Raw genomic sequence first — 21938 nt, 5'->3', positions numbered from 1 at the left:
TTTTAACACGTTGTCTGCTCTGTATTTCTTTTCATCCATAGCATTTCTAATTTATATAATATACATTATAGTATGCTATTTCTATATGAGCTTTTATGTACTTTCCATGCATTTCTAAATATTTGCAACAGGTAGGCTACAGTCTTTCCATTTCTCTCACTCTTCTGTTTTTCCTTTCTTGTCATCTGCAACTTGATTATAAGGCTGATAAAGGCGGTGGTGTTTCTCTCTCTGATCACTGAATGCTATTTTAAGCCTTGCCACAGTCCTGCTGCCCTGGCCAGGGATGCAGCTAGTGGCTCTGATGTCATGTTTACTTGTGCGGCTGTAAATTCTGTTTGTAGTGGAAAGTCAACACATCTTATAGTTACCTCAGAGGAGAGACTGTTGCTTTTCTTACCAATAAAGTGCAAGAGAGAGAGGACAAAGATAGAGCGGTTTACAGCTTGTTAGTGTGGCTGACATCGCAGTGGTTGAGTTGGAAAGGCCAGGGCGGAACTAGATCTGGGATGAAAGGAGCGGTTAGGCTCTCTGAAACCACTCCTAAACACAGCATGTGGTGACTGTGCATGTGAATCACTGTGTGTCTATACATAAACATTCACTTCCCTTTGTAAATGGTAACTTTAGATGGTAGGAAAACTAAAAAGTGAGATTTAGTAATTAAAATAGGAAACTGATAGGACTTTTTTCACACCAAAAGTCTATACAATTGCCCCAAAAGCATTTGGACACCTAAGTCACACTTACATGTATTCATGCCTTTTCATTGTATAATAAAATATAAAAACCAATGATTTTTAGTTGAAAGAAATATAAATGCTTTTAAATGCTAGTAAAAAAATCACCTTGATACCAGATGATTAAAATAATTTCTGAAAGGATGGACTCAAAGGAATAAAAATGAAAAAATTCTGAAAATGTACTCACCCTCAGGCTATCCAAAATGTAGATGAGTTTGTCTCTTCATGTGAACAAATTTGGAGAAATCTGGCATTATGTCACTTGCTCACCAATGAATCCACTGCAGTGAATGGGTGCCGTCAGAATGAGAGTCCAAACAGCTGATAAAAACATCACGATAATCCACAAGTAATTTACATGACTCCAATCCATCAGTTAATGTCTTGTGAAGTAGAAAGCTGCGTGTTTGAAAGAAACAAATCCATTATTACACCGTTAAGAACTGTAAACTGTCGCTTCTTGCCAAAATACCAGTTCATAATCCAAAATAACACATTTTCTCTAGTAAGTAAGTCAAGTGCTATCCTTTCACATCAAAATCCACAGACATATTTGTTCAAAACTGTTTTGGACTGTTTTGCTTATAAACAGTATTTGAGCTGTACATATTTCTCACCTGAATCAGACGAGATGACTTTTTCACTGGGACTAAGAAAAATTGTTGAAGTGTTGCTAGAAGTGATGGTTTGAAACAAAAAAAAATGTCTTGATGAATTTGTTAATTATAAACATGCAGCTTTTGGAGTTGTGTGAATAACTTATTGTGATTATTGTGATGCTGTTATCAGCTGTTTGAGCACATTTACATCCTGACGGCACCCATCCACTGCAGAGGATCCACTGGTGAAATGCTTAATTTCTTAAATATGTTACGGTGAAGAAACAAACTGATCCACATCTCGGATGGCCTAGGGGTGAATACATTTTCAGCATTTTTATTTTTAGATGAACTGTTCCTTTAAGAGGTCATATACTACAATATCTTTTTTTTTTTTACATAATTAGACTATATTTAGCTGAGTGAGAGGTTTAATAAGGACTTTTAAGTATATGTTCCATATGTTATGTATATCTGTCTTATCTCAAGATTGGATTTTATTGTGCTGTGAAATTGTGTGCTTTATATTCTTTATTTGAGTCTTTTGGGAAGGGACAGGAAGGAGGGCTCAAGAAGGATAAATGATGCAAAGAATGGATGGGGTAAACACATGCTCTCTAGAAACATTCTGTAGGAGGTTACGGCACTGTGAGCTTCTGGCCAAATGAGTGGGTTGACCTGATGTGCCCTCTGATCTGTATCCCACTCCTCATAGCAGGCTTCTGGGAGCTCCTCTGACAATTAATAATGAAGACCCTCTATTCCCACACAACATCACAGTGATAATGAGAAGAGAAACAGAGAGAAGGGTAAAAGAGTTTGAAGAGATTTAGAGCGAGAGAGAGAAATGCTCCCCGTAGAGTCATTTTAAAAAGTAGTTCATAATGATTATTTTTCAGATACACAGTCAATACACATTCCAGACACTGCATTCTGAACCACGACAAGATTCACACTGTTCACCACAGCGGTTTTTATACTTCAGGTCATGAGATCAGTCAGCAATTTTTTATTTTTTAATAATAATAATAATAAATTCGTATTACTGTTGTTGTTGTTGTTATTAAAGTATACTTTTGTATAATAATATTTTATTATTCATTTCAATTTAGAAGAAAATTAGTTTCAAATTTAATTTGCCTTACATATTAATTAAATTAAACTATATATATATATATATATATATATATATATATATATATATATATATATATATATATATATATATATATATATATATATATATCAATTAAACTGATCAAACTAATATTTATAATATTGTTATTAGTATTGTAAAATGAGATTTTAGTGTTAAATTATAAATAATAATAATAATAAAGTTCAATGAATGGTACAATATTATTATACAACAATATATGATTATTATTATTTTTATTATTGTTGTTGTTTTTGTTGTTGCTGTTGCTGTTGTAGTTTTAAGGAAAAATACAATGAATATGAATTATTTAATTAATTAAATACAATATCATACTAATACAATAAATTCAAGTGGCCATTCCAAAAGATAACAGTGTGCATTAAAAATGATTACCTTATCAGATGAAATGGACCGAAATTAGGTTTGAGTGCAGTTCTAAGGCCAGTGATGGCGTGCAAAGAGATCTTGGTTCAGAGTCTGAATAAGTTCTTTTTAAAAGAAGTCTGAAAATCTCAGTCTTTCATTCTGAAAAAGCTCAGTTTTTATTATGCTGTCAAGCAAACATGAATCACTCTCCATTGAGAATGTCATTTATTCTTCTCTGCAGATGATAACAGGAAGATTTTGTCTTCTGTTTTGTTCACTGTGCTGTGTGCACTTCTCTCTGGGACATTTTTCTAGAAACCTGATTCACCCTGGTCATGGAAAGCCACAATGGTGTAGGTGGTAACATCCAGGACAATAGCAGTCAAGGAACTCTGCCTTTTCCTTTGTTGCAATGTATAATTTCCTGTTTTTCCCCAACCTTTTACAAATATACACAGAATGAGATGGGAACAGTTTTTATTGATGCTGAACTGAGCTTTCCTGAAAGCTTTTCCCTAAATGCAGAGGCAAAATCTGATTTACTGACTCAAATGAAACTAAAGCTGTTATGTAAGAAATGTTCTCAGATCAGTTACTTTTATTTGACTCTTGCTACTGTATATGGTAAGTTTCTAAACAGAGTTTAGAATTGACCTTCTTTTGACGTCTTCATTGTTTATGCTTCTGTCCAGTGATTTCATTAAGAAAACTTCAATTAAATATTGTTTTACACATGGATACTCAAGCCAAGCAAAAGAATGATTATTAACATTTTTCTAGACTGAGCAACTTGGTTGTGAAGCAGATAATATCCCCAGAATAGTAGCTTACCTAAATAGGTAATGGATTAAGCATTACTGGATCCTCAGCGGGAGGGAAAAAAAGAAGGTTGTGTGTGTCTGTGTGTGTGTGTGTGTGTGGTTGTTTCTGTCTTACTGTGTGCATGTTATACAGTGAATATTTGTGATTGTGAGTACATTGGGTGTGTTTTCAGTTTGAGATGTTGAGATTATTGTGAGATAAAACCTCAAATTAACTCAGCAAGGAGCAACAGCATTTCATTGTGTTATGATCTTTGTAATCTTTTGGTGCACAGTTCACCGATTTGCTCTTAGTTCATGTATTATTATATTATATTATTAAAAATTATGGAAAAACAAATTGTGTTGAATTCATTGACTATTTGTTTGATCACGTCTCTAAATATCACATAAAATCAAGTACATAATATAGTCAAATCTATGCTTGACGAACAGGGACAGAAGAAAAGTACTGACTGTTTATAAGACAATAATTTCCAGAAAAATAACAGAAACAGAATAGTAAAGAAATTGCCAGTTCTAGTGAGTATCAGCCCACATTGAGCAGCATGTTGTTAATTAAGTGTCCAAAATAAAATATAATAAATAAATAAAAAATATGCATAGAATTATTATATATCATTTAATTTTAGGTATATAATTATTATATGCATGATATTATTGTATTATACAATATACAAATGAATGTAATTAATTTAATACTGTAATTAATGCAATAAATAAAATATAATATAAAAAAAATAAAGTGACCCAGACCTATCTTAAATTGATTTAAGTGAAAAAGTGAAGTGAAAGTTGTGACATTTGCCAAGTATGGTAACCCATACTCGGAATTGGTGCTCTGCATTTAACCCATTCAAGTGCACATACACAGTAGTGAGAAGTGAACACACCGTGAACACACACCCGGAGCAGTGGGCAGCTATATATCTAGCGCCCGGGGAGCAACTGGGGGTTCAGTGCCTTGCTCAAGGGCACTTCAGCCATGGGTATTGAGGGTGGAAGAGAGCGCTGTTCATTCACTCCCTCCCACCTACAACTCCTGCCAGCACCAAGACCCTGAACCTTCGGGTTACAAGTCCAGCTCTCTAACCATTAGGCCACAGCTGCCCCTTAGTCTCCCCTGATTTAAACTAATATTTACAATTTTATTTATATTAGTATTGTCAGGATTATGGATTTTGTGTGTGTTTTTGCCCCTGTGACCAAGTTTCTTCCTCATGTTGATTGTGTAAATTTGATTCCAGATGTGTCTCATTCCTCTCCAATTATCCTGACTTTAAAAGCCCTAGTCCTTTCAGTTCTTGTTTGTCGGGTCTACAGTATACTTATTGGATGTCTCCCTGGTTTTCTGGCTCTACTTTGGATTTTTAAAAAGTTTAATTGTGTTATCTCCAGCATTTCCTCGTTCCATCCTAGAGGGAGAGTGTGACAGAAGACCCAACCTAAAACAGTAACTTCCGTGTTTTCCCCTCCGTTTGTTTCCCTTTTTTTCTCCCAGTGTTTTTCTTTCCGTTGTGTGCCCCTATGAATCCCATCCTTCGCCCTGAAGTCTGCTCTCTCTATGACACAAGCCTAAACCCTGAGTGCAGACCCCTGTCGTCCGAAGATGGTCCTCGGGAGGAATTTGCTGCCTTCGTAGAGTGGACTCTGGCGAGAAATGGGTCGCCACTCAAAATCTGCCCCGTGGATGATCTCGCCGGATCCAGTCTGGACCCAGAGCCCAGCCCACCATCTCCCCACGGTATGGTGCATCAACCCGAGCTCACCGATGATGGAGAGCAATTTCCCACCGCGATCCGCGAGCCAGAGCTAGGCCAAACGACTGAGCAGAGGATCGCCCCGGAAGTTGAGCCCAATCCGTCAGACCAGGTGCGAGAGCTAGGATGGTGTGAGCGTGGAGAGGAGCTCCGCCCCCTGCATCACGGCTGAGGGTGAGCTGAGTATGGCGGGGTGTTGGTGCCAAAATGAAGAGAAGAGGGATCCAGCCCCCAAATCCAATTCCGAGCACCCTCCAGTGCCTGCTCCTAGATAGTGCCCTCCAGTGCCTGCTTCTAGAATGCGCCCTCCAGTGTCCTCTCCTCGAAAATGCCCGCCTTTCCACCAGCTCCAGCCTCCTCCACCGCTGTCCTCTGCTCACCCTCAGCCCACCATCATTGCAGTGCAAGCCCCGCAGGACTGCCATCCTCCAGCATCGTTGTGGTCATAGTCACCCTCACCTTCACCTCCAGCCTCCGAGGTGCGGTCGGCTCCTAGCTCCCTCACCTTAACCGTCGATCTATCAGCTCCACCGGGCTCCCTCGTCCCTCTAGCTCTGCCTTGGTCAGGCGTTGACCCGCCATCACCTTTGGACTCTTCTCCTCTGGCTGCGCCTCGTCGCTCCATCCCACCGGCTCTGTTAGCCTCCTTCTTCCCGCCAGCTCCACCTTGGTCCTCACTCGCTCCGCCTCCGCCGCGGATCTCCAGATCTCTGCCTCCGCCTTGGTCTCCAGAGCCCTCTGTTCCACCCTGGTCCCCCGGATCCTCGGCATCCCCCTGGCTCGTTGGCTCTCTGTCTATGCTTCGGGCTCCTCCTCCACCTGCTTTGCAGCTGTTGGTCGGCCCCCTGATGTCGGTCGACCATTCCTCCTCCATGGTTCCTCCCTTGTTCGGCTCCACCATGGGTCCATCATGGCTGTGGCCTGGGTCCAGCTGGACTCCTCCTACTCCAAGCTCCCCCTGTCTCCTCCCTGGCTCCTCCTGGTCTCCTCCCGGATATCCGTCCTCCTCAGGAACCTCCTCCCAAGTTCCCACCCACGCCTCCCTCTGTTGTTGCTACGGTGCGAGGACGCACCTTTCAGGAGGGGGCGTTATGTCAGGATTATGGACTTATCTGTTGATTGTGTTAATTTGATTCCAGGTTTGTCTTGTTCCACCCCAATTATCCTGACTTTAAAGCCCTAGTCCTTTCAGTTCTTGTTTGTCGGGTCTACTTGTTGGATGTCTCCCTGGTTTCCTGTCTCTACTTTGGATTATTAAAGATTTATTTGTGTTATCTCGTGTTTCATTGTTCCCTCCTAGAGGGAGATTGTGACAAGTATTTTATAAAGAGATTCTATTATTATTATAATTATTATATCATAATAATAATAATAATTTTAAACCAAATGCTAGAATATTATTATACAAAATTATATCAGCCCACTTTGAGCCCCATACTGTTAATTAAGTGTCAATTCAAAATAAAATAAAAATCAAGGTCTTCCTCAGTTGGAGATTAAAGTGCCAATTATTTCAATAATGTATGCCATTTGTAGTAGGTGATGACCAAGTGGTTTATAAGGTTAGCAGTTGTCAGATATTTCCAACGCGAGGGCTGAGGTGGGTTGCGAATGTAGGCTGCAGCAGGTTAAAGGTCAGAGAGAGGCTGTATGGTTGTGCTAAACCCTATCTAGCCAGACTGTTATACTGAGGTAAATCAATACGCTCCAGCAGTCATGGTCTGATTGATCAGGGGGATTTCAGTGAACTGTCCCTTCCCTCCCAGTGACATGCACAGCAACATGTCTATTTATAGAGCTTTATCAATACAGCACTGAAAGGACAGACAGCAAAGCCTCTTCAGAAACAGGCAACGCATGGAGAATACCAATAGAAATGGGCTGAGGAGAGATTTCTGATGTCACCATGACTGCAAATAGCAGCGTTCATCTGGGGAAAAAAAATCTTTAATGGTGATTTGAAATAATTTACACAGAATATTCTTCAAACCTGCTGATAATAAATTATTCAAATGCCAGAAATATTCTTTCACCTACAGAACCCGTAATTTATGCAAAACAATATTATGCAATATGTGTTTTCTCCAAGGAGGTCTGTAACACCTAGAGAACATGTTAGCATTTCCATTCATCTCAATAGCAGTTGATCAGAATAGTGCAAACAACCTTGGAAGGGCCCTCCAAAAATCACCTATAATATAATAAGACTCATTTATATGTTGTTTGCAAAAAAAAAAAAAAAAAAAAAAAAAAAAAGAATAGACAACAACATGAATGGCCATTGATGGAGAAACAGCCTTTTTACCTGAACAATAATGAATGAATAATCTTTTTTTTTTTTTTTTTACAAACCACAAGACATTGTTAACAATGGCTTGAATGCCATGTCCCTGGGGGCAAGTGGACTTTAAATACTATTTCTGAAAAACCTATTTTCATCTTTGATAATTATTGTAGGTTAAAAAAAGAGTTTGTCTAAAATGGTGAGGTAGTAACCACCCATTCATGTCTAAATTTGCTTAAACTGAGTCACAACTTCCACAGATAGTTTCCTTAAAAATGGAAAATTCCGTAAACCTCATGTTGTTTCAACCTATGACTTTGTTTTTTAAAACTTGTATCAGTAATTTTGTCCATATAATGAAAGTCAGTGGGGTCCAAAGCTGTTTTGATTTTCATTGAAGGGCTGTCACTAATGGTTTTCTTAGTAATGGTGTAATTGGTTGATTATTCTGACGATTAATTGAGTAATCAGATTATTAGCCTATAATTAATTTTATGTAGTAATAAAAACAGACCTAAGCAAACAACAGCCTTTAAAATAACTTAAAATACATGAGACAATAATAACAAAACTGTTAAAATACATAATGTATAATAAACAACAGAGCTAACGTACATTGCGCATTAGTGTCTGCAGAGGGCGCCAACGTCCTGACGATTGTTTTACACTTTACGATCTAATCGTTGATTATTATTGACTTAATAACATTTAATTCATATATGTCCACTTAATCTTTATTATTTGGCAATTTCTTTATGCCAGATATGTTACAGCCACTGTAATTTCTTGAATATGTAGACATCAAAACATGTAAACTCAGAGCGAGGGTTTAAACTTTTTTGAAATTGCGATGAACAGTTAGCGAAAAAGATATATATTCTCCAATGTTTGTGTAGGTTTACAAATGATTTACCTTACACATCTGATTACATTGCGCACTTTGCATTCCCAGATGAACGTTATAAAAACCCAAACTCATAACAATATGCAGCGATGAAATTTGAGACACTCCACACAATTAGGGCTGTGGGGTAGATGCCTATTATATGTGAAAACTGCGTATCATGTGCACGGCAACAAATTAGATATCATATGCACATGAAAACTGCATATTACATTATATGCATGACAAAGTAATTTTTTGCGTATCAATACCACGATTTTCTGTTTTTATTTGGCGTACTATTTAAATGCATTTTAATGAGACCGGACTCAGTAGTTCATGTGGAGCAGCATTTACTGTGAATGGAGCCACTCGCATGCACGCAACCAACATGCAGGTTAATTATCAAAGTGCATATAACAAACCCACATCGCATACATCTATTTAACTGAATCATAGAGTTTGTGAATTTACAATAGCATTATGTTTTATTATGATTTTTAAATGGGTTTAATAGCATGCAGCCTTGGAAAATGGTCCAATAATGCGTTTTATGGATTCTCGTACATGAAATGTGCCACTTCTGGTATTTTGCCGGTTATTGACAAGGGCAAAATGCAATCGAAGATTTTTTTAAAATCCAGTACTCAAATTAAATCAGGGAATCATGACAGCCCAATTTCATTGTATGGAAAACATCCTTCAAAATATGTTGAAACATCCCTTAAAATATTTTCTTGTGCATCTTGCAGAAGAAAGAAAGTTAGGTTTGGAATGACATGACTTGAGTAAATGATAACATTTAAATTTTTTGATGAATTATCACTTTAAAAAATTGTTGCAAAGGTCTCCTGACAATGGCCTATGTGTGTCAATAGGGTTCTCTTCTTTGCAGTATAATTAGACACTTCCATTGAAATTTATGAAGTAAACAGAAGAAGCACTTTCTGCACATTATCTGATCCAAGCCGCAAAGTGCTCTCACCCTCAACCTAAATGTCCTGCAGGAAATACCAGCGGAGACTAGACTGAGTAACCTAATAAAGCCACAGCACCTAAATCATCAGACGAAGTGGAAACATGCCCCTAGAATACAGCCAGATGGAGATGCTAATTGGGTTTGGACCTCCAATAAACAGCGCTGATGCCTTTGGGCTTCTACGTGGCCGATCAAGTGCCTGTATGAAAATGGAGGTGGACTGAGGTGACAAATTCACACGGAGGGAGATTGAACGGGTCTTTGTGAAGGACAGAAAGGCAGTGAGCAGAAGAGGGAAAACCTCAGAAGAAGGTGGGAGGAGGGAAGGAGAGCTGATGCAAGTGTATGAGCATGAACCTGAAATGTTGGCAGTCTGTCTGTGAAGCGTGTTGCCCCAGATGAGCCGGGACCCATGGGAGGACAGAGATTTCTCGTCTGTTTCCAGATACACCTACAGCAACCTGAAACGAGTACATCCCGCTGTTAAGGCCACAAACAATTATGATGAAACTCTGAGGGGAGCAAATACGTAGCCATGCATACACAGCACATATAGGTAAACAAGCATATTTCTACAGGGAAAATTGCCTGTTTTTTGTAGTGACTCACAATCACACCCACACATACATACACTTTTTTTCCCTTAGCTATCTAAATGATAATCTGGGTTATTATCGTAAACTAAAAATAAAATGAAGGTTAAAAAAAAAACCTTACTACACAGGAACTGAACCATCTCCATGTGTCAGATAAGACATCCCACCTGCCAAGCTGAAAATGAAAACCCACTGCTAAATCTAATTAAAACTGTACTATAATGTAAAGTCAAATTTATAACAGTTAGTACTTTAAGTTGATTAGCTGTATAATAGAACTGGTATCACTTAGCTTGTCTGTGTTTTTGTGTTTCAGACACACTATCAGTAAAGGTGCTGCCCCATTATTTTTGGTAAAAAAAAAAAAAATAATGTTGTTGGTAAAAAGGTCCATTGTCAGTAGTTTAGCAATATACATTATGAAGAGCTCACACAGAAGTCCCTTCAAAACCAAGCAGCTTGCTATTGGCCAATGCTGCAAACTTCCGTAGGGAAATATTTATGAATTTTTGTGACCAATTAGCATCTGTTGCAAAATCTGGGTGGGGAAATATTTTTCAAATTCTGCGTGACCATCTTGAATCCATTGCGAAATCTGTGTGGGGAGATATTTATTAATTCGCTTGTCATGAATCGGTCGCAAAATTGTGTGGATTCCTATTGAAATGACTGCATTTTGATTTTCAAAAATTCACCAAACAACAGGAAATGTGACTGCAAAACAAACCAAAAATTACAGTGGATATGACATCAAGGGACGATAATGCTCTGTTCGTTATAATCATGCACTGTATTTTTATCTTTTATTTTTATTTTTTTGCTGTTTTCAATATTTTAGCACTTAAAAATCTATCAGAAAAATTTAATTCATCATTTGTAAAAACAAACAAAACAAACAACAACAACAACAACAACAAAAACCTTTTGTAAGTGATTCCAATGACATGGTGTCTCTTTGTTCTTATAATTAATCTATAGCTGTGGATTGAATTTATATTCTAATTAAATTAAAAAAACTTTATAGAAAACGTATTATAGAAAACGTCTCAGGTTACGAATGTAACCATGGTTTCCTGAGTAGGGAACGAGACACTGCGTCCTCTAGGGGTCACTAGAGGATGCAGTTCGAAGTTCCCTAAAAAGGGAACTTTATATTTTAGTCATCTTTGGCCAGGACTTTATTATTTGGTGATTTTCAGCCACTGTTTACGCCAGTAGGTGGCAACAAGGGACTTTTTTAGTCACTGAATCTTTCACCCAAACAATTCGCCACTGTGTTGGCTGGGACACACGACCGTTGAACTTCAGCTTTGTTGGAAAGTATTGGAACTGTCAATACTGTGTCTAAAATGTAAGTTATTAATTGAATGTTAGGTATTAGTTTCTCATCCTCTTGTTTGTTGTAAAGTTGTATAAAACGCATATGCGTGTCTTTGATGGCTTGTGCGGCCGCATTCCTACAATTGAATCACATTCGAAGTCGATTAATATTCTGAATAATATTTTGAGCACCACTCATGCACATAAGATAGTGCTTGATAGGAAAAATTAGTATAAAAGTAGTAAAAACAAATGCCACAATAACTACTACTTGTATTGTTTTTAAATGAATTATTATTCACAAACTCTTACTACTACTACCATAGTGAGAAGTGAATAGACTACATCTTTTTTTCTCTTCATGAACCATTTTCTCATTTGAAGAGATTCTTAAAAGGAGTTGTTTTTTCAGGTGTAGCTAATTTCTTTACATATTTTTAAGCAATTTTGTGTCCAAATGTACGGCCACTCTAGGTAGCTAGACACACACACCCAAGCCATGAATGAAAAAGTATCATTTCTTGGTCAGACAGTGGACCTAATCCATTTATTGGATCTAAGGGTTGCAGAGAGAAAGAGACAGACAGACATGAGAGACAAAAAGAAACTGAGATCTTTGAAGCAAAGAAAAACAAGTGAGCAGACACTCTGGAACTGACACCTCCTCTCCCACACAAAGTGGTCATCATCCAGTATGGAACAAAAACATGCTGCAGTCTGATCTAATTAACTAAAGAGCAATATTTGCTCACCCGGAGGACAGCTAATGCAGCGCTGCCTTTATATGGAACGAGGCGAGAGCAAGGAACCAAAGAAAGAGTGCAGAGCTTTTAGAGTAAACACATTTGGTGCCCTTGAAAAAAACATTCTATAATGTGCTCGGACGGAAATGTATGGACATAATGCAATTGAATTTTGGTGTGTATGTGTGTTGCTTCAAGTAGTCAAATGTATTTCTGATGCAAAAGGCTGTAATATATATATATAAACTCCATTACCTTTTGCCTGTGTAACTGTGTAAATGCAGAGCATGATGTACGCGCCATCTGTGATGTGACACAAAGCCCATTGTGGTGACCTTCCCTTTTGATGTGCCCTCTTGTTCTCGTTCTCTCTCTATTACCCTATTATGTTGAGAGCTCTCCATTTAGCTCACATTTAAATTCAGAAAACGCTTAGGAGCTTTTGTCTGATCCAGCTCATGTCGTGGAGGTGACAGCGCTGTCTTTAGCCAGGCATATATATGTATGTTTGTGCGTGTGTAAGTGTGTAACTCCAGCTTACACCTTGACGCTACACCCAAATGCTTTAATAAGACTAGAACGTATAAAGGCCAGTGCTGACGTGGATGAGCTATTATGGGCCCCCTGCCACTTCGGTTTTTTCTGTCCATCTATCAGGGCTACTTGCTCTTTACGGACATGAAAATGCATACCCTGCCTATCCCTTCAAAAACCAGCAGGGGAAGTAATGTACAGATATTAGAGTGTAGGTTATTTGTGAGTAAATGACAAAGAGAATTTTTAGATGCAGAGGAGATGGGGTCTTTGAGGTGATCTGGATCTCTTGAACACTCTGAAATACCATGAAGATGCTGACTTAAAGGGATAGTTCACCCACAATGAGAATTCTCTCATCCTTCACATACTGTTATGTAGTTGCAAACCTGTATGACTTTTTAAAAGATATTCAGAAGAATTTTGGTAACCAGTTTTAGGTTACCCCATTTCCACCACATAAGAAAAAACATACTTTAACAAATCATAAATATGACAAATTTAAATTATGAGATATTAAGTCATACTCATAAGATAAAAGTTGAAATTATAAAAATAATAATAAATTAGTTTTGACATAAAAGGCTGAAATTAAGTATAATAATGATAATGTCTTATGTCAGAATTTACATTCTCATAATTTTAACATTTTAATCTTATCATGACTTAATCTCATAGTTTAGATTTTTATCTCATCATGATTTATTATGATTTCAGATTTTGATTTACCAAAGCAAACATTTTTTTTGACTTAATATAATTAACTTTTAATATTATTAACTCTCATAATTATGACTTAGTATGCCATAATTTCCACTTTTAATTACAACTCATAATTATAATTTACCAAAGCATTTTTTGATGGACTTTCAAAACACTATTTTCTGTATGTACAAAAGAAAAACAATCTTAAAATTTTTAACAGAAGAAAGAAAGTGAAGAAATAAAATTTTGGAATGAGGGTAATTACATGATGACAATTTTTTCATTTTTAAAAAAATTTTTTTTTAGATAAACTATACCTTTAACACAACTCTGTGTAAGCTGATAACTTATATGTTATCTCAACAATCTAAAGCATAGGTTAATTCAGGGGTGTTCTTTTATATTAATAATCTTACTGGATGTTTGCAATAAATAGTGCCATTAACTTACCAGCTCAGTGAGCTCATATATAGACGACAGACTGCTGTACAGTATATATATACAGTACTGTATATGCTCTATGTATAGATGCAGGCTTATTCCATAGTTACCTAGTTACTAGCACTTAAGCTCTCGCCATAATATTTACTACTATTAGTAACCCTTGACAAGCACACTTGTTTTAAACTCCCCTTAAACTCATCCTAAAAACCATTAGCCATTATGCTTGAGGTAGTGCAGTCAGTCCTCCTTTTTAAAAGCTCTGTCTTTGTTTCTCAAAATATTGATAAGGAAAACATGGATCAGAGTTTAGTGCAGTGTGACAACAGAATAGACTAAAGTGAGAGTTTTAAATAAAAGTTCGACCGTCACACAGATGGCTCATCCTGTGTGCTCTGAGCTACTAATTCATCTTAAACACACTTGGCCAGCTGGGAAATCCCTCCTGGAGAGCAACAGTGACCTCAATATACAACCTGCCTGGTCTACAAATGACCACACACACAAAACACAAGCTAAACAAGTTCAGCTTGGACTGCGTTAGTGCTTACAAGAATGTGTTCTCCTGAGAACTGTACGTGGCAGTGCAGAATGTCTATAGAATATCTTAGCAAATGAAATATGACATGCAGTACACTGTTAAAAATAAAAGTTCTTTGTGGAAGTCAAAAGGTTTTTTTTCGAAGCCCTGGGGGGACATGGTCATGGAAAATACATGAGATGGGTGCAAAAATTATATTTCAATTCTTTTGAGTTTGTTTTGCAAAACATTCTTATTCTCATTCAGAAGTGTTGTGTTCCCCTGAGAAACATTGTGTAGTTGTTTCTCCCACCTCATATTATTTCCATCACAAAATTTTGTGAGTGAATGCAAAGTTTCTTGGCAGAGCAACAATTTTGCTAGAGAACGCAAAAGCATTAAAGTACAATTTTTCTTTCAATTTAATTTTTTTTCCCCTCATCATGTCCCTTAAGGGGCTTCATAGTAGGTTCTGCTTTGGCAGGAGTGTTCAAAATTTGAAATTTGAGAGACAGATTGTACAAAATATTTTTTTTAATTGCTGTCAAACTTATGGTAACAATAAAGAAATTAAAGAAATATATTGAAAATAATATAAAAAACAAACAAACAAATTACTTTGTTTTTTTAATATAAAAGCAGATTATTTAATTAAAAAATATTTAATTTTATTTAATATTTTCAAGTATTATTTAATATTTAAAATCAAATATTTAACATTTTTTATATTTAACTTTTTTGAACATATTTTCACATATTTTATGCATGAAAATACACCCTTATTTTAAGAATAGGGGGCCCTGTAGCCCTGTAAAGGGGTCCAGAACAGGATAACCTATAACTATATGGTATCAGGCAATGCAATTTTAATAACATTTTAAATATTTTTTTGTTTGTAATTTGAATGCATATTATTTGTAATATTGTGCCTATACTTTGCCTTATCCAACCTGCATTCATATTTTAATCATTATAATGCAATTCGTTCAGTTTTAAATGCAAGATATGAATGCAAGATGTTGCCTTTTACTCTGCATGCTGAGCACATAAACCCTGTGAGAGTGTCAGCAGCGCAGCTCAGAGCAGCAACGTGTCAAGCAAAATGCAGGGAGGAAATATTTATATCTCCAGAAAAACTGGTAGTGTGTCTTTTTATGGAGGCCAGAGGCATGATAATAGAAGAGAGATGGAGTGAGAAAGAAAATGAAAGAAGAGATAAAGATAGACAGCATACTAAACCGAAAGAGTGATAGACACAGAGACATGCCTTCTGGCTGTAGATGAGGGCCACAGCTGTGTTTGGTGCGGTATTTTTAAACGCATCAATGCTGCTCCAATCCCCGCACCGCGCCTGACCTATTTATAGCCCGAGCCGGCCATTGTTCTATTTCTGTCACCTGTGGGCCATGCTCTTGTTGATTCACATGCAAATCAGCCTCCTCCTTTCTGCAGCATACAACTTGATGGAAAACCAGAAAGAGAGAGACAGAAACAGGAGCTGAATGCAACTCCGAGCCACCTTGGAGGACAAAAAAAAACCTGTTTGAGAGGGAGGGAGGACCGAAAACAGTGAATCTGACACATCGGGGAGAAAATAACAAGCAGTTTTGTCGGGACAAGAGGAAGGCAGAGTGTAGAGTGTGTGAGAGACTCTCCTGCTGATTTTTTAGAGCCACTTAGGTGTCGAAGCGAAGGAGAAGAAGCGAAGAGATGAGCAGAGCAGAGGAGGAGTGAAGCTTTTTAGTGTTAGTGAGGGGGAGCTCTGTCACTCTTTGGGTGTCGCTTAAGAGGAGGAGGAGGAGGCAGGGGCGAATGTTCCTGGTCTCTTGAGAGAGAGAGAGAGAGAGAGAGAGAGAGAGAGAGAGAGAGAGAAACACACACACAAACAGAGAGAGAGACAGAGAGAAGAGGAGGGGACAAGCTGACAGCAATACAGGAAGAGCAGGGCTGGCAGACGATGTGCTGCTAACTGAAGTACTAATGCTCCAGACCATTTACGAGGCCGACTCCTATTTCTCCACAGACGGCATCGGGAAACACCGGCTGCCTCTGACCCCTCACGACGCTGACATGCACAACGTCAACAACTCAGGTGACTCTTTTTGTAAGATCTCTGTCAGTCTTTTGTATTGTGATAAGAAGGGTCTTGAACTTGTGCAGTTTTATCCTGCAGGGCTGCACGATTTGAAGTGCTGTAAGATTGTGTTTGTGTTGTTATTATGCTGTCTGAGAAGAAACTTTCAGGAGAGCATCGTTCTGTGGATGACTATTAGTGGGTTTAACCTTAAACCACCAAACTAACAAAGGGGCGGCTCAAGGTACGTGTAATTACCCTGTCAGACGTCAGAAAGCTTAGGTTATAATGGGGATAAAAACAGAACACGTACAGGATGTTATGCGCCTTTAGCCTTTAATTCAGGAGAGAGGAAACTTCCTGAGAAATACGGCGTCAACATGAAAGGCGCGTTACTGTTCACGTTCGCCAAAGACAATCAACCCGTTCTATTTTTGACCTGACACTGTTTGCCGAGAGCTTGGGTCTGACATCACTGAGCGAGGATGTGTTAGCTTTATTGTCTAAAATTTAAGTGTGACTCATTTTTGCTCTTTGCTGTTGTTTCTGACTTGTGGTCGCTGCCAGAGAGCAGCTCGCGCAAACTCTGACCGGTTCAAAACGTGTTGTTCTGGGAAATCCATGATATGAAAGTTGGGGTGAATGTGAGGGAAGGAAGTGCGTATATAATAAGACAGATTGAGTCATTTCGGTTCCTGAAAGAAGGGTGGAGGACATTGCTTCACCTCTGATTTTTCTCTCTTTGCACTTTTCACCACTGAACCACAGGAGATGGTCTGTCTAGATTTCAGCATCATTGCAACATAACTGAAAGTACGCTACATTTTTTCGACTCGCAAATCAGCGCACGCACTGCCTAACGCAATCCTGTCATTCTAAATATAGTACTAACCCTCATTTGTATGAGTACTGTGCACAAAGACAAGAGAAAGACTGAGCTGTCGTCTTCAATAAGGCTCAGCAGAGCAACCTGTTAGGGGACTGTTAAGTCCAACCAACCAGGGCAGTAGGGCGCCCCGTTTCTCGCCCTAAACTCCTCCGCCTGATACCGAGCCATTCAATTAATGATCATCTGTCCAGTGAAAGCCCCGTACAGGCATGCATGGCATTATAAAGAAGTATGCAGTTAAACAACAGCCTCCCGAGCGAGGCAGGCAGGCCTGCTGCTCGCTCTGTGGGTCAGCTATTCTTAGTATGTTATTCTCAGCTTATAGCATTAGAGTGCTAAGATTAGCCGCCGTGGCACTCTGCTATCATACCATCTCCACAAACTCTTAATATAACCGTACAGTGGAACAGTTATTAACAGAGAGCTCGTCACCGTCATGTGATATGCGGTTAGGTTTTACATCTGTTATTGTTGACAAGAGGTCCGCTTGTTAAAAATGTCCGTTACTTCTTTTTGTGTTAATGCTCAATGCAAATAGCACTGCTGCAAAATTCGGAGTGTGGAGTATCTGGAGTAGTTAGATCTTTTCACTGTGTGATCAAAAGACAAACTGCAATTAATGTGTTGTGGTAACTGAGGCAAATAGGTCAAGTTAAGTGTTCCTTAAGAGTGCCGACTTAAGGATTTAATCTGTTACACTAAACAAGCTCAAGGAATCAGCTCTTTGGTTCAAAGCAACGCTAGAAAATATGTGATCAGAGTCAAGTCAGAAATCTATGGGAGCGATGCTGCTGTCGGAAGATGTTTATTGTAATGCTAATGTGCACCCGCTGTCAGTTTTAAAGCACTGAAGCTAGTCTTCGTACAACTGTTATAATCATTCTGACAATTCAGAGTAAAGCAAATGTTAGAAGGCTGAATATTCTGTTGAATGAACAAAATATTTTGAATGAACAGTTGAAAGTCATCTTCTGTTTGACGTGAAATGTCTTGTAGTACTACAATTTGTTCTGGTTTATTTGACATGTCTGCTTCAGCAAAAACACAATACAAAGTGTCTCAAGTGTAAAGAACTCATAAAGAGATCTAGTCTAATACACTTGCAGCTATTTTATGCTCAATGAACAAGCAGTCCCTTAATGTAGGTGGTAATTAGCGACAAGTAATTGATTAGTGCAGTTTTTAATATATTTCTGAATAAAATAAATGACTGTTCATGCATCATCTTCTTGTTTTTTTTATCTGTAGCCTTTCACAATGGCTCCAGGCTATTTTACTTTTTAAAAATGAGCTTCGGATTATGCTAACGGCAGTGATGAGCAAATAATGTGATCATGCGGTCTATGGAGAACTATAAAGTAGAACATTGAACCTTTTGTTGGGCTGATATTATGAATGTATTATTCACCATAATGAGTGGAATGAATCTCTTGCTGATGTTTAATGACAGGGCTGTGATTGTTGTTGGATGGAAAAAAGATTACTGCAATAAATAATTTGGATAGGTTTACTAAATCATTCTGAAAGATGTAATCAATGTAGTTCGTTTTTAATTTTCACAGATATGCATATTGTGTTCCACACAAACACAGTATTCATATAACAAATTATATAACAAATATTTAAATCATGTCATATATATATATATATATATATATATATATATATATATATATATATATATATATATATATATATATAGCAGGTAAAATAAGTATTGAACATGTCACCATTTTTCTCAGTAAATATATTTCTTAAGGTGGCAACAATAAGGTTGTGAAGGTCTTGAGAGCTCTTTGTTTTTACCCATCATAAAATGTTTCTTGTGTGACACGTTGGTAATGAGACACCTTTTTATAGGCCATCAGTTGGGACTAAACCAGTTTATATTAATTTCCGCTGACTAGGGACAGGATTGCTTTCTAATTACTGATAGATTTCTGCTGGTGTCTTTGCTTTCCATGCCTTTTTGCACCTCCCTTTCTTCATGTTCAATTCTTTTTCCCTGTGTCATTCCACTTTATTACACAGAACTTAATTTCTGAATTTATTGTTTGTTTTCTTTGTATGTTTGGATTACTTGGGTTGTTACGGACATCTGGTGAAAATTTCATGTCAACAGCACCTTTAGAAATATATATATATATATATATATATACACACACAGCGGGTAAAATAAGTATTGAACACCTCACCATTTTTCTATATATATATATATATACATATATATATATATATATATATATATATATATATATATATACACACACACACACACACACACACACACACACACACACACACACACACACACACACACACACAGCGGCTAAAATAAGTATTGAACACCTCACCAATGTTGTGTTGATTGAAATATTTTTTTAAACTCAATTTTTTTTCTATCCTTATTTTTACAAATATATTTTTAATATTTATATATATTTTTTTATTAAAAATATATTTTAGGAAAATTAAGTCAAATATATTTGCTTTACTTTTATTTACAATTTTTTTTTAGGCCATTTCCCCCCCTGTGTTTAATAATGCATCCAAAAATAAACCCCGAAAACATATTTTTTGCTGAAAGGGATGATCTGGATTCCCCCTGTCCTGTTTTTGCTGTGAGGAATAAGCTTCTACTTAAAAATACAGCAGCGTTTCCTGCTTTAGACACGCCTGCAACCCAGAATAACATCAGCCATAATGAGCACTCAGTCACCGCAGTATATGCAGCCAAAAAACATCACTGTTTTTGCTAAGAAACACACCTTATCTCCTCCAAATATAAAAAAACTGTTACTGACAACAGAGGTTAAAAAATAGAATTCAATTTAACTGTGCCTGAGGCTAATTTATAGGGCACCTGATTATTTTGCAGCTTGTTATCTGTACTCTGTATATAAATGATGTACCCTCAGCCTCACTGCAGGAAAGGTTAACATATGCAGCATTTGAAGTATACTAAAATGAGAATATTTATGCTCTTTTTTTTTTAAACATAACATTAAAAAGTCATGAACTTTATAATTTAATTTAGCTATTCAACATTGCACTGACTCTGTCAAGCCTATTTATACTAAAGAAAATTTTCATTTTAAATGAAAAGGTAGCACATCATTGTGTGAGACATTTCTTCCAAAACAGACTGTCATGTATGCATAAATGCTTAATTAAGAGTCTAATTTAGTACATTTTTCACTTAACGGTGTGTGGGAGGTTTGCTTTTATGGCTGTATGCCGCACTTCAAACTCAAGGCTTTGATCATCTCAGTAATCAACAGTAATGAGAAACATCAGTCTAGAAATGCATTGCTCAAGGGATTATGGGAAATGTAGTACAGCAGATGAGTCACAATATCCCTTTTGGGAAAGGGAACCATTTAGACGCGGGGCAGGATGCTTGTCACCCCTGCTTTCGGTCTTCGAACTTGTTTTTACTGATTCAATGCCACATCTGCACCACCATTCTCATCTCATGTCATACTGTTCAGTCGAGAACTTGTAAGTAAAACCACAACTAAAGACAGTTCATGAAAGCTATAAGGTGCTTGAAATGTTTGTGGTGGTGGGGGTGGGCAGCGCAATAGCTTACATAAATTTGACAGGGTGCTCTTATTTTTGCCCGAGTTAAAATTACCAGATGGCTCCACACGTTTGACAGTCTTTCACACATTCCCTATATTAAGAGTGTGCTCAGAAAAACAGTTATATTTAGCCCAGTTACTGCTGTTTGCGATTCTCTTTTCAGCTCAACTGGCGTTAATACATCAACAGCTCTTCTTTGCTTTGTTACACATAATGTTCTTGCAAAGGCTCGAGGCCAAAACACGAGATGTGAGTGTGTTTAGTCTCATAACACTGATTTAGTGCTGATGTCAGGTGATGCAAAAATGGCCCACGCCCCACTGTAGTCTCAAAAAGTGCCTAGTTAACATAGATAGTTAACAACTAGTTAACAATAGAGTGGTGGGACTGACGAAAAAAATGAATGTCATTGCGGTTCTAGAGCATCCAACCTGTTGATTCATCTAGTCAACAATGTATTATGAAAGTTAAGTGGACTGAAGCAATATAGGTCTTATCGAATGACAGAATCGCTTGACGTTTGGTGTTAGTGGTTCTCACACATTTTATGTGCTAAATATAAATATGTGAACACAGTACTAAAACAAGGCAAAGTTTCATGTGTACGCAGTGCAACACCTCTATTGAATATTGAACATCATGAAACAGTCAGTGTGCCTAGTCCAGTCCCTTTCCCGAATGAAGTGAATAGTAGGCAGGGTTGCCAGGTTTTCAATACAAAACCCGCCCAATTGCTACTCCAAACTTGCCCAATCACGTTTCGAGGGGGGTTCAACGGTAAAAAATAAAGAAATAAATAAGTTAAAAAAATACACATTTTGGTGGGGTTCCTCCAGTAAAATTTGCATTACAGGAGATAAATATCACATTATTGGGGGCGCTTCAATCTGCGGACCACAACCCGTGGCAACAGTGTTAAAGTAGCCCAATTCCATGG

General features: G+C 37.6%; 1 protein-coding gene across 4 annotated transcripts in view; it reads left to right on the top strand.

Moving 5' to 3' along the window:
• hdac9b (histone deacetylase 9b) overlaps nt 1–21938 on the top strand; it is a 53207-nt gene that overhangs the window by 5731 nt on the left and 25538 nt on the right. For 2 of the 4 annotated variants that reach the window (XM_042740815.1, XM_042740814.1), the window contains exon 1: nt 15873–16545. The exons of the other annotated variants lie outside the window; for them this stretch is intronic. In XM_042740815.1, the coding sequence (XP_042596749.1) occupies nt 16434–16545 (112 nt within the window). In that variant the 5' untranslated portion in view covers nt 15873–16433. Of the gene's footprint in view, nt 1–15872; nt 16546–21938 lie in introns of those variants that run through there. 4 annotated transcript variants of the gene reach the window in all.

Source organism: Cyprinus carpio, chromosome B16, assembly GCF_018340385.1.
Source record: "Cyprinus carpio isolate SPL01 chromosome B16, ASM1834038v1, whole genome shotgun sequence".
Lineage (NCBI taxonomy): Eukaryota > Metazoa > Chordata > Actinopteri > Cypriniformes > Cyprinidae > Cyprinus > Cyprinus carpio.
The sequence above is the reverse complement of the archived record's forward strand: the minus strand, read 5'-3'. Positions and strand labels throughout refer to the sequence as shown.